The 12,260-nt window shown below is 54.7% G+C and overlaps 2 protein-coding genes across 6 annotated transcripts; both read left to right on the forward strand.

Annotated features, from left to right (window-relative positions):
- The first annotated feature begins 356 nt into the window (after positions 1 to 356).
- LOC117903759 (insecticyanin-A) lies at positions 357 to 2,586 on the forward strand. Its single transcript, XM_034816172.1, has 4 exons — positions 357 to 645; positions 1,859 to 1,996; positions 2,064 to 2,187; positions 2,246 to 2,586. Exons 1-4 carry the CDS (start codon positions 487 to 489, stop codon positions 2,563 to 2,565), a joined length of 741 nt encoding a protein of 246 aa, XP_034672063.1. The 5' UTR covers positions 357 to 486; the 3' UTR covers positions 2,566 to 2,586.
- A 794-nt stretch (positions 2,587 to 3,380) lies between these two features.
- LOC117903673 (protein wings apart-like) lies at positions 3,381 to 12,009 on the forward strand. Of its 5 annotated transcripts, none has more exons than XM_034816007.1 (9): positions 3,381 to 4,210; positions 4,580 to 5,727; positions 6,417 to 9,100; positions 9,164 to 9,416; positions 9,500 to 10,369; positions 10,428 to 10,597; positions 10,657 to 10,745; positions 10,808 to 10,998; positions 11,068 to 12,009. In XM_034816007.1, the coding sequence occupies exons 2-9, from the start codon at positions 4,687 to 4,689 to the stop codon at positions 11,326 to 11,328; spliced, it is 5,559 nt and encodes a 1,852-aa protein (XP_034671898.1). In that variant the 5' UTR covers positions 3,381 to 4,210; positions 4,580 to 4,686; the 3' UTR covers positions 11,329 to 12,009. The 5 variants fall into 5 exon arrangements, with proteins under 5 accessions (XP_034671898.1, XP_034671901.1, XP_034671897.1 ...); XM_034816010.1 differs by having other exon boundaries at positions 6,417 to 7,574; positions 7,866 to 9,416; XM_034816006.1 differs by having other exon boundaries at positions 6,417 to 6,999; positions 7,030 to 9,416.
- The last annotated feature ends 251 nt before the right edge of the window (positions 12,010 to 12,260 follow it).

The following is a 12,260-nucleotide window of genomic DNA, read 5'->3' on the forward strand; positions in this document are numbered from 1 at the left end:
AATAAAGCCGCCAAGTGTGAGGGAACAGAAGAAACTTTCCAGCTCGAATTTTATTATGTGACTTAAACACAACTCGGAAAATAGCTCTGATCTACTGTACCACATCCTAGATCTATATTACATAAATAAATTCCCGTTGTACAAATTTAATTAAGTTTATTTTGCATATATAAATATAAATATCTAGCTTGAAAACGGCCAAGTGTTCAGCCCTGAGGCTGTACGATAATGAAGCAACGGCCGCAACAGAGTGCAGCCTTCCTATGGGGGGGATTCTCTTATCCGCAAAAACATCCGAATCCGTTCCGTTCCGCTGTTGTGACTGGAGGCTGTGTCGCCGATTCCCGGGATGGCGCAGTGCCAGCGACAACACAACGGCAGCGACATCGCGCGTTCCATCCCAGCGGAATATCAAATCGAGGAGCTCTTTCCCTCTCTCTCTGTCTCTTTCTCTCTCCGTTTCCTGGATTCCACCATCTTCTCGTCATGGCGTTCCTGCGCAACGCTGCGCTGTGCCTTCTGGTGCCCCTGCTGCTCCTGGAGATGGCTCACCTGTGCGACGGAGCCGGCACCCCCTGGCTGAAGTACAACAGTTACACGGCCCAGGGCCGCAGTCGGTCAGATCAGCGTGAACGCTGTCCTCATGTGAGTGCCTGAGTTGCAGGGGGGGAAGCGGGAGGGGAAATACCCTAGAATTTCGATTTGGGTTGACGAAGAGACAGGTCCCATCCCTGGTCACGCGCCTCTCCTAACTGGATCACTTTCTTTGGCAGCGTTTTGATTTCATTCTAAGCACAACAACAGTCGCGGCAGAGGCAAGCATCTCGGACGGCTCATCAATATGCCCAGCCATACTGCGGCACACTCAGCCTCGCACAGGGCTAGAGATGACACCACGCCATACCTTTTGCACAAATTTAATAGCAGTCACGAGAGCATCGTAAATCACCTCACCAGTCGCAAGCAGACGAGAGCGCCAACACAGCACCCACCAAATCGAATCATCGAATCACGAGCATGAACCATCTGTAGCGCCGCCGCCAAGAATGAGTGGGACATGGAGGAGCACAAGAAATGGGCTCACACTGATGCCAAAATCAATCACACTTTCTAAGTGGCTCAGACGTCGTCGTCGTCTCTTGTCGCTTGTCTGTCTCTCTCGCTCCTGTCCCTCTCCGCTGGCGACGGCGACAATTGCACTTTGTTGCAGGTGCACAAGTGCAGGCAGAAAGCCGCAAGAAAACAATCAGCAAAGAATAGACAAAAGACACGCACCTATGGTAGGCAGTGGATGGGCCTCTCTTTGGCAAGGGGGGGTACTGCATCAATCAGAGTCTGACTGCGACCACGGCTCCGGGTACGACTCCTCAATGGACGACTGTCAGTAGTCAATCACAGTGACAGCGCTAACTGCTTTCGTCTGCTGCCGCGGCTTCTACGCTGCCTTGCCGGCACTTCTCTCTGCTGCTCTTCTCTCCATCGCCACTCGCACTACCCATTGCAGAAGGCATAAACAGTTAGCGTTGACGTTTGCGGCGCAGAGAAGAAATGAATTGCAGCTAGCATGGCATGATCGTTTTTTAATGTAGGAGGAATCAATTAATCATGACCTATTTTCATTTAGCTAAAGCAAGAAGACCATTTTGAATGAAATCATATGACTTTATGACTTTAACTTCAAAGGGTATCAATAATTCGTTGCCGATGCGCCGAGATCCCTGCATTGCTTTCTGCTTGCAGTTGTTGTCTTTACCAACAACTTTCTATGCGGAGAGTACGAGCAGAGAGTACGCAAACACACACACACACACATACATAACCGACATCGCTCTCTCTCTCTCGCTCTCTTTCCTTGTAGGTACGCGCCATACGGAACTTTGATTTGGCAAAAATGATGGGCTGCTGGCACGTGGTCCAGTACTACGCGTCCACGGAGGAGCTGCCGGAGTACGCCTGCATGCGCAGTCACTTTAGCTTCTCCGGGGAGGATCAACATGTGGGTACCACTTCGAGAACCTTTGACAACTCCACAGCTGCCGTTAATTTGAATCCTCTGCTCACAGATCACGATGAACTTTAGTTACATTTTTGCGGAGGATCCGTTGCGGGAAAAGATGCAGGGCAACATTACATGGATGATACCGGAGTTTCAGTATCCCGGCCACTGGATGCACACCGAGGATATCTGTGAGTGGACATTGAAGAATGAGAGATTAACCCTCCTATTAACCCTCTCCCCCCACAGATGAGGGCGTCTACAACACCTATGTGCTGGACACGGACTACCAGAGCTGGGGCCTGGTCATGCATTGTGCCGAGAAGAAGAAGCACACCAGGTACCTGTCAGCCCTGCTGCTGTCACGGGAGCCGACACTGGGCGAGAATGTGGTCAACTTTCTGCGTGAGAAGCTGCCCCGCTATCACATCGACCTCTCCTTTATGTTCGACATTAATCAGACGGCCTGCGATAATCTCATGGAGTCCAGCAGCGATGACCCGCTGGCCTACATTGTGAACGGCCGCAAGAATGCGAAGGAAATGTTTAAAATTATAACCAAGCAATAAATTGGAGTACATTTAAATTTACGCGCATAGTGGAGCGCCCTCTGGCGTCTGTTGCATGGAGTATCGATACATTGCTTCTGTCAAGAACTTTATCGTCATCGATATACCGGCAGGAAATTCGCAATTTTCGCAAACTTGAGGCGAAATGTGTGCACTTCATGTGCACGCATCCTGTGAGTGGCTTCTAGAGGTGGAAGAGCATCGATAGGATATGATGCTCCTGCAGGAAACGACGACCTTGTCTACGACACGCACCTTGCGCTTTTTCATAACTTTATAGTATTTTTGCGTATTTCCTTATTTCAAGTATTTCTTAGGACGCCTTGGGGTCCACAATTTAGATATGTCTTTAGAATAGAAATTCGTGATCAGCAAAAAATCGACAAGAAGGGCATGCAAAATGTTATTAACGGAGGTTTTTCACACTGCCGCTTCCACTTGCGGTGCATGAAGCAACGACGAAGCATGTCGTCAAACATTAATTTACTCGTCAGGTGTCTCTGTGGCTAAGTACATAAATATGTAGCAAATATGTAGCGCCGGTGTAGTAAACATGTGATAAAGGACATTTTTTTTAGAGAAATTTATAAGCAATCCACTAAGGAGATAAGACCTGAAAACGAAACGGTCTTGTGGACAATTGATTAATTAATCTGATAAAATTATAATTTTAGAGCTGGGTGTTTTAGCTTGCTGGTAATATTAAACAAAATATCAAAATTGAGGAAAATGATTTACTTCGGTATGTCCAGCCAAAATTAAAGAACAAGAATGTATGTTTCGATATATATTTGAGGGTCAGACGGTATATTTAATCGATATCTTCGCGGTCACACTGCCCACTATTCCGCAAAAACAGAAAAAAATAAAAAAAACTTTTCCGTGAGATTTGTTCGCACAAATTGTGAAAAATACAATCGATTGAAAGCGCGCTGCAATCTCGTTCGTCCCCCCCATATGTTTCGGAGTGTGCGGCAGGCATAAATGCCACAACAAACGCAAAGTTAAAGTTTCGCACGCGAAGAAGAAGAACAGAACGGACAGCAGCAGCTATAATTGTAGATGTCTTATTGTTGTTGTTGTTTCTGTTGTACCTGCCCCGACTCTCGCCATGACGCGGAGATGATGCTGCTGCTGGGGCAACACTGAGGCAAGGCAAGGCAAAGTAAAAGTGGTGGAAATGTGTGTGCAACAAACAACTACGCTGCAGTCGATGATGCAGATGGCGACGTCCCAGCCCCATTGATATCGGGCGCGGGGTGGGGAGCATTTACTTACATAGGTGGAAAACTAACTATCGCCCAGAACTCGTGCGTGCCACAAAATTGCGCCAATAAGCAAAAGAGAGGCGAACGCAAACGCAAACATCGTTTGCTTTATTGCATTCCTCGCTCGCACTCACACATACACAGAAACAATCACCAAGCAGAGCAGCAGCACTCACGCACACTGGCCAACTCTCATCCAGCAAACACACGCGCACGCACATGCCCATATGTATGTGTTCGTGTGTGTACATGCTGCAGCAACAGAGATTTTGTCCGCTACTCTCCCATACACACATGCATTTACGCAGCAAAACGCAGCACAACAAAACTACCACCACCACCACCTCGTATTCTCCTCCGCAAATGTTTTGCTTGAGGTAAGTCAACACAACACCAAGATGCAAGCAACAGCGGCAACATCGGCAGCAGCAACACTAACACCCGCTACGCAACAATTGCAACAAAAAGCGAGCAAAAGTGCAACAAATTGATTTGTGTGTGTGTGTTTTTTTTTGTTGTTTGGAGAATCCAATAAAAATTGGAAATCGCTGACAGTCCGCGCGGTGTGCACTAGTGTGTGCTCGCTCCCACCCATCGCTGGCATACGGTCGCGCGCTTTGTTGTGTTTTGCTGTTGCTGCACTTCTCTCGCTCCGCCCCAGGATGCTCCTGCTGTTGTTGTTGTTGTTGTTGTTTCGGCAGTGTTGCAAAAAGGTTAAATTAATTATGCATTTCGTTCGCTTCCAGTGAGAATCGAAGAAATTGAATCGTTGAACGTCGAACCTCCAGGCCACAACAGGAAGAGGCACAAGGAAGAGTCAGAGACAGAGCAGCAGTCCCTGAAGCCCGCCAAGATGTCGCGCTGGGGCAAAAACATCGTCGTGCCGCTGGACTCGCTCTGCAAGGAGAAGGAGAACACCAACCGGCCGACAGTGGCCCGTTCCGTGGGCACCGTGGGCAAATGGGGCAAAATGGGCTTCACCTCGACCCGCACCTACACACTCTCCGCCCTCCATCCGATGGCAGCGGCGGCGGCAGCTGCCGCAGCAGCCGCCAGTCCCGCCCAAAGCCCAGCCTCCACCCACGACCATGATCCGAACGATCTGTCGGTGTCGGTGCCGGAGCCGCCAAAGCCCAAGAAGTTCTTCAAGTCACGAAACGCAGCGCCGCCCGAGGTGATTGCCCAAATCATCCAGCAGATGCCGCACTGCGTCGCCACATCGCCGATGCGGGATCAGCACGCGACGCCCGCCGCCGCCCACGAGACCCTCAAGCAGAAGCTGGCCAAAGGCAACTCCGCAGAGCGGAAGCGCAAGTCTCCCAAGAAGAAGGCGGCCACAGCCGCAGCCGCAGCTACGCCGGTGACGCCCTCGACGCCAGGTGCGTTCGGCCTCGATCGAGATGACCTGGATGCCGGCTCGGCCGCGGAGCATCTGGAGAGTGGCGACGAGCCCCGTTCCAGCAAGAAGAAGCCAAGGGCCAAGGAGGAGAAGAAGCTGAAGCCGGAGGCGCCGCCATCGCGCATACTGGGCCGTGCCCGCAAGGCGGTCAACTACCGCGAGGTGGACGAGGACGATCGCTATCCCACGCCCACCAAGGATCTAATCATTTCCAAGTCGCGCACCCCAACGGAAACGGTCACATCAGCAACGGCAACGGCAGCGGCAGCGGCATTGGGTGCCAACTCCACGGAAGCCATCAGCTCGACAGCAGCCGGCAGCAGTCCAGATTCTGGTCCAGCGCTCCCGCCTCCCACAACGGTGCCCAGTGCGGCGGCAGCGGCCGTCGTGGCTGCCGCGACAGCGCTGCCGCTGTCCACATCCGCCTCCGCCACAAATCCCACAAGTGCATCCCGCACGCCGGAGCATCCGCCCATTGTGCTGCGCATTTCCAAGGTGAGTTTACACCACGGCCGGCCTGGGGGCAGCCAAGGAGCCCGTCACAATATTTGGGGAAACACCTGTGGCAGCCACAGTACCCACAGCCTGCATATTTACAGTTTCTTCACTCGCGTTTTGCTTTATCCGTTATAAAATATAAGATCTCTCAGCACTAGTGGGAGTACCCATAACGGTATTTGCACCGTTCTTTGCCTTCGCATAGCCGCTCCGGCAGCGATCGACGCTCTCTCGCTCTCGCTCTCTCTTTGGTTCACTCACCCTCACTCTCTTTTGCGGCTGGCTCTCTCTCTCTCTTGCTGCCTCTCTCTCTTGGGCACTTCTGTTGTGCCGTTCGAGTGGGAAAGAGAAAGCGACAGCAACAACAAGACAGTGTTAAGTTACGCGCGCTTTTACATTAAACGGAGTTTTTTTCGTTCTTTCTTTCGTTTCCCTCGCTCGTTCTTTCTTTCTGTTTTCTGTTTCTTGCTCTGCCTTCTGTTATTGCCCTCACCTTGTGGCTATCTTCGTTCGTCAGTCAGTCAGTGTCGGGCGCAGTTGTTGCCGTGTTTTTTCAGACGTTTTCCAGGCCCGAAACGCGACACCGCCAGACAGCAAAGGGGGAAGCGCAGCAAGCGGGGCAGCAAAAATCTGAAACCGAAAACGAATTTAAACTTGAGTTTCGAATTTTCAATCACTTTTTGCAGGGCACTTCGCGTTTGGTTAGCACGGACAGCGAGGAGCCGCCCAGCAGTTCGCCAGCGCATCAGCAGTACCACCAGCAGCACCAGCAGCAGCAGCAGCAACAGCTCCTCCAGCAGCATCAGCAGCATCACCTTCAGTACCAGAACCAGAGCCAGCAGCAGCAGCACCTGGAGGAGCCATTTGGTGGAGGAGGGGCAGAGACTGGAGGCGCATTGGAGGATAGAAGAGACGAAGAGAGAGAAAAAGTTCCTGCAGTTACGCCAAAAATTATTGTGAAGCCTCTGCGAGCGCCTGGCGCAGAGGGAACGAGTGCCGAGGAGCCAGAGGAGCCCGAGGAGGACGCCGACGAGGAGGAAGAGGAGGAGGAGGAGGAAGAGCCGCCCGAGATTAACTATTGCACAGTGAAAATATCGCCGGACAAGCCACCGAAGGAGCGCCTGAAGCTGATCATCAAGACGGACGTGATCCGCAACGCCATTGCCAAGGCAGCAGCAGCGGCGGCAGCCAAAGCCGCTGGCGAGGAGACGCGCAGCGAAAAGAAGTCCAAGAGCAAGAAGCACAAGCACCTCAAGCACGCACAGCTGGCGGAGCAGCAGCAGCAGCAGCAGCAGCTGACAAGCAGCGGTGGAGCAGTGCCCACTGCGACGGCAGTCGTCACGGCCACGGCCACGGTCACAGCGGAGGCAAATTCCGAGTTTAAGACGCCGTCACCCCACCTGGCACTCAACGAGCAGCAGCAGCAGCAGCAACAGCAGCAGCAGCAGCCACGACAACTGATTTCACCCACGACCCGGTCGGATCACGACTTCGATTCGCAGTCCTCGGTGCTGGGCAGCATCTCGTCGAAGGGCAACAGCACGCCGCTGCTGCTGGCGCAGGCCGTGCAGGAGGACAGCTGCGTCATACGCAGCCGCGGGTCGAGTGTGATCACGAGCGACCTGGAGTCCAGCCAGCACTCGTCGCTGGTGGCGCCACCCTCGGACATTGAGTCGCGCCTGGAGTCCATGATGATGACCATCGACGGGGGCTCGGCGGCAGCTGGCACGACGGTGTCGGACGTTGCACCGGGACCGCTGCAGGAGGATATTCTGGCCGTGCTGCGCGGCGATGTGACACGGGTGAATGGTGCGGGCGAGGAGCCAGCAGCGGCAGCGGCAGCGGTGGAGCAGGAGGAGCAGGAGCCTCAGCCGCCCAAGCGCACGACGCGCGGCAGGGGCAGGAAGGCCAACAACAATGTGGATGCGGCACCAGCGGTGGCAGTGGCCGAAACTCGAACACGGGGCAGGGCCAAGGCAGCGGAGGCCACGACATCTCCCGCGGCTGTGGCTGCGCCTGCGCCTGCCCCTGCCCCTGCGGCTGTGCCCAAGCGTGCCACACGCGGCACTCGCGGCGCCAAGAAGGCGGAACTGGAGATGGAAATGGAGGTGGAGTCGGGCAACGATCCGGAGGAGGCCGCCGCAGCAGCGGCGACTGCCACAGCGTTGCCGCGCCGCGGCCGCAATGCTGCCGCCCGTGCCAACAACAACAATTTGGCCAGCATCAACAACAACATCAACAAAATAGCCGCCAGCCTGTCGGCCAAGGCGGAGGCCAGTCGCCTGGCGGAGGGCGGCCCGGCACCGGCTGCCCGCAGCTACGGCCGCAAGCGAAAGAATCAGCAGGTGACGCAGCTGGTGACGCAGCTGGTGCCGCAGGAAGCGAGCACGGAGAATGCTCCAGCCGCAGCTCCAGCCGGGAATGAGGAGGAGGAGGATGAACAGCCAACGCCCGCCAAAATGCCACACACCCAGCACGAGCCCGAGGCAGAGGCCGAGGCCGAGGCGGAGGCGGAGGCTGATGAGGATGCCGCTGCGGATCACGACAACGAGCCGGACCCGGATCCAGACCTCGACGAGGCCGAGGACTCAAATTCGAACTCGAACCACTCCTCGCTGCAGCACGACGGCTCCTCGTCGTCGCCCCCGCCGCGCGACTTCAAGTTCAAGGATAAATTCAAGCGCACCCTCACCCTCGACACGCAAGCAGCCGCCGCAGCAGCAGAAGCGGAGGCGGAGGCAGCAGCCCCAGCGGCAGGAGCGGCAACAGCAACAGCAACAGAGGGAAATGCCACCTCGACGGTGGCAGCACCAGCGCCACCGCCGCCGGCAGAAGCCGAGCCACGGGGCGCCGTGAAGCTGGTCATCTCGAAGAAGAAGGGCAGCATCTTCAAGAGCCGCGCCCTGGTGCCCTCCGACCAGGCGGAGCAGGCGTCGGTGGCCAAGCGGCACCTGTACAAGCACAGCTGGGACGCCGCACTCGAGGCGAATGGCGGCGGCACGGGCAGCGATGCCAGCAATGCCTCGGCGCCCGGCGGCGTCTCCTCCACGGGCGGCAAGGACCACATGCTGCACATGCACCTGCTGGCCACCAAGTCGGACGGCGACTTCTGCGACAGTCCCTCCTCCAACAACAACACGAGCAGCGGCAGCTGCTCCTCCTCCACGCTGCGCGACGACAGTCCGGCCCTGGGCCTGGGCCTGGGTCTGGGCAAGGTCTCGCGCAGCACGGCCAAGCAGGTCAGCCTGCCCGTGGCCCACACCATGGTCGAGGGCTTTGACATGAATGCCGCGGAGGTGGAGGAGCTCGGACTGGAGCGGGTTGTGGGCCTGAGCAGTGTGGGAAATCTAGTCGGCAGCAGCAGCGGCGGCGGCGGAGGCGGAGGAGCCGCTGGCAGCGGCAGTGGCAGTGGCAGCGGCGGCGGCAGCGGCGCTCCCCTGCGGGTGGATCGCAAGACCAAGGAGTACTACACGGTGGTGCGGAATGTGAAGACCGCCCATCAGATCCAGGAGATTGGCGAGTACCAGGAGATGGACGACGACGTGGAGTACATACTCGACGCCCTGCAGCCGCACAATCCGCCAGCGACGCGCTGCCTCTCCGCCCTGCAGCTGGCCACCAAGTGCATGATGCCCGCGTTCCGGATGCACGTCCGCGCCCACGGCGTGGTCACAAAGTTCTTCAAGGTGAGTGATGACGTCCAGGGAGGAGGACGGCCGAGGATGCCTTGCCCCACAATCCAACCTGCTTTCTGTGTCTCTCCTTTCAGGCCCTGTCCGATGCCAACCGAGACCTCAGCCTGGGTCTGTGCACCTCGGCCATAATGTACATTCTGTCGCAGGAGGGACTCAACATGGACCTGGATCGCGACTCGCTGGAGCTGATGATCAATCTGCTGGAGGCGGACGGTGTGGGCGTGGCGGGAGCTGCCCCCTCCGACCAGCGTGCCAACTACGAGCGCAACAAGCAGAAGGTGCGCGAGCTGTGCGAGGAGATCAAGGCGCAGGGCAAGGGCACACATCTGAATGTCGAGTCCATCACGGTGGGCACCCTGGCCATGGAGACGCTGCTCTCGCTGACCTCCAAGCGGGCTGGGGAGTGGTTCAAGGAGGATCTGCGCAAGCTCGGCGGCCTCGAGCACATCATCAAGACCATATCGGACTTCTGTCGTCCCATAATTGCCTGCGACATGGACATGGAGCGGCAGATCACGTGGGTGCCCGTCCTGCTGGACAACATGCAGACGGTGGCCCGCTGCCTGCGCGTCCTCGAGAACGTCACGCAGCACAACGAGGCGAACCAGCGCTACATGCTAACCTTCTCGAAGGGCCGGGCCGTGGACACGCTCTGCCTGCTGTACCGCCTGTGCAGCCGCCAATTGGTCTTGCATCCGTCCACCACGGAGCTGGCCACGGGCAGCAACAGCCGCAAGGAGCATCCGGGCGTGGCCATGCGCGAGCTGCTCATCAATGTGATGAAGGTGCTGATCAGCCTGACGCACACCTTCAACGAGGCACATCCCTCGCTGGGCGCCGATCTGCTGGGCAAGCGCGGAGACGTGATCGAGACGAGCTTCCAGCTGCTGCTGCTCTCAAGCAATTACATTCCGGACAATTGTGTCTTCGAGCTGAGCATTTTGGTGAGTCCTTCGAGCAGTCTTTGACGTGCACCTTGTGCTGATTACGCTCCACTTTCAGGTGCTCACGCTGCTGATCAATCTGTGCATGTACACGCCGCGCAACCGCACCCATTTGATGGAGGCCTTTGCACCAGCCGAATATGTGGCGGAGACGCCGCCGGTGCAGGGCAGAGTCAGTGCACTTCAGGCGCTCATCGAGTACTTCTACAAGTGCGAGGAGCTGGCCAGGTGAGTTCCGACGGGAGATGCCCCAAGCACAGAGATTTATCTTCATGATTTCCTCACAGATTGGTGGAGAAGAACACGGACGCCTTCCTGGAGAGCAACGAGACGGGCAAGAAGAAACAGGAGGAAGTCGAGGAGACAGTCAACAATCGTAAGTAGTCCTCGGCTCTGTGTGTTTCCCATTCATTTATCTCTGTTGCGGCTTTCTTCTAGTGCTTCAACGCGCTGGCCATCACATGGAGCACACGCTCAAGGGCAGCTACGCGGCCATTCTGGTGGGCAACCTTATCACCGACAACGAGCTGTACGAGGCCATAGTGCGGCGACAGCTGCGCGGTCACAGCTTCCGCGAGGTTGTCGGCGTGCTGGAGAAATATCACACCTTCATGAATCTTACGTCCAGCGTGAGTAGAGAGTCCCCATCTAGATGCCTCCATTTATGCCTCTAACCATAACTCTGCTCGTTGCTATAGCTGGAGGCCGCTGTTGTGTCTCACATGAAGTCCACGAAGCGCATCATCGACAACTTCAAGAAGCGCGACTACATCTACGAGCATGCGGACGAGCTGGATGATGGTTTGCCGCTCAATCTGGAGACCACAGCGCAGGATCATCAGGATGAGCTGGCGGCGGGCATCAGTGGGGACACGACCACGTCCTCCTCCACCTCCTCGTCGCCGACATCGTCGACGCGTGTGCCGCGCGTCTACAAGACATACAGCAGCCACAGATAATCGCTGTAAACGGAAGAGGACTACCAGGAGGAGGAGGGGCCCGCCACCAAAATGTAATTCGTGTTTGTGTGTTTGTACTCGTGTGTGTGTGTGTGTGTGCACTTGGCTTTGGATCAGCTCCATTATATATAGATGCATAATATATATGTATAGCTGTTTATGTGTATATGGATAGGTACATAAGGTTAGCAAAAAGTGTGAATATTCGTTTATTCGTTTGTATTAACCCCAAAAAGTGATAGCAAACTCTTGAGCATGGTCAGCGTTGAAACTACAAGCCGCAAGAAAACAGAAACAAAACCCTAAACCCGAGTGGTAACGGTAAACCTAACTGGCATTGATACCGCACCGGAACACGAGCCGGAACTGGAGCACGAACCGGAACCGAAACCGAACCCGAACAAGAACAACACAAAGATCCAAATCCACTACTGATATGTGTACGTTATATAGTCATAAGCAATATTAGCCTAAACTAAACAAACAAAAACAAAAACAAAAAACGATAAACGAAAACCTACTGCTTACCGAAAGAACATGTAAATATTGTTTAATCAGCGATTTTATGCGAGTGCGTTTTTGGTTTTAATTTCTAACGTGTCTGTGCATGTGTGTGTTGTGTGTGTGTGTGTGTTTACTTTTTTTTTACCTATTCGTACTCTTAATTATACAGTAGATATATGAAATAAACACATCTCCTTATGTTGTAATCTTAAGGTTACTCAGCTCTCAGTGTTAAGCAGAGACAGCGCGAAAGCGACAGAGAGAGGAAGGGAGAGAGAGCGAAAGCGAAAGCGGAAGCGAAGTGTAAGAAGAGATTTAAGAGTGCATAAATAAAAACAGTTATTTTATTGCCTAAATCTAAACCTAAACCTAAGCTGAAGAACACACCCTAATTATAAATCTAAACAAACTATATATAAATAAATATA

The sequence above is a fragment of the Drosophila subobscura genome, chromosome A (assembly GCF_008121235.1).
Source record: "Drosophila subobscura isolate 14011-0131.10 chromosome A, UCBerk_Dsub_1.0, whole genome shotgun sequence".
NCBI classification, from domain to species: Eukaryota; Metazoa; Arthropoda; class Insecta; order Diptera; family Drosophilidae; genus Drosophila; species Drosophila subobscura.

Coding starts and splice junctions, on each gene's coding strand:
- LOC117903759 (XM_034816172.1), top strand. CDS start 487: ATGGCGTTCCTGCGCAACGCTGCGCTGTGCCTTCTGGTGCCCCTGCTG. Junction 646..1,858: donor AGCGTGAACGCTGTCCTCAT/GTGAGTGCCTGA, acceptor CTTTCCTTGTAG/GTACGCGCCATACGGAACTT. Junction 1,997..2,063: donor TCTCCGGGGAGGATCAACAT/GTGGGTACCACT, acceptor CTCTGCTCACAG/ATCACGATGAACTTTAGTTA.
- LOC117903673 (XM_034816005.1), top strand. CDS start 4,687: ATGTCGCGCTGGGGCAAAAACATCGTCGTGCCGCTGGACTCGCTCTGC. Junction 10,746..10,807: donor CGAGGAGACAGTCAACAATC/GTAAGTAGTCCT, acceptor GCTTTCTTCTAG/TGCTTCAACGCGCTGGCCAT. Junction 10,999..11,067: donor TCATGAATCTTACGTCCAGC/GTGAGTAGAGAG, acceptor TCGTTGCTATAG/CTGGAGGCCGCTGTTGTGTC.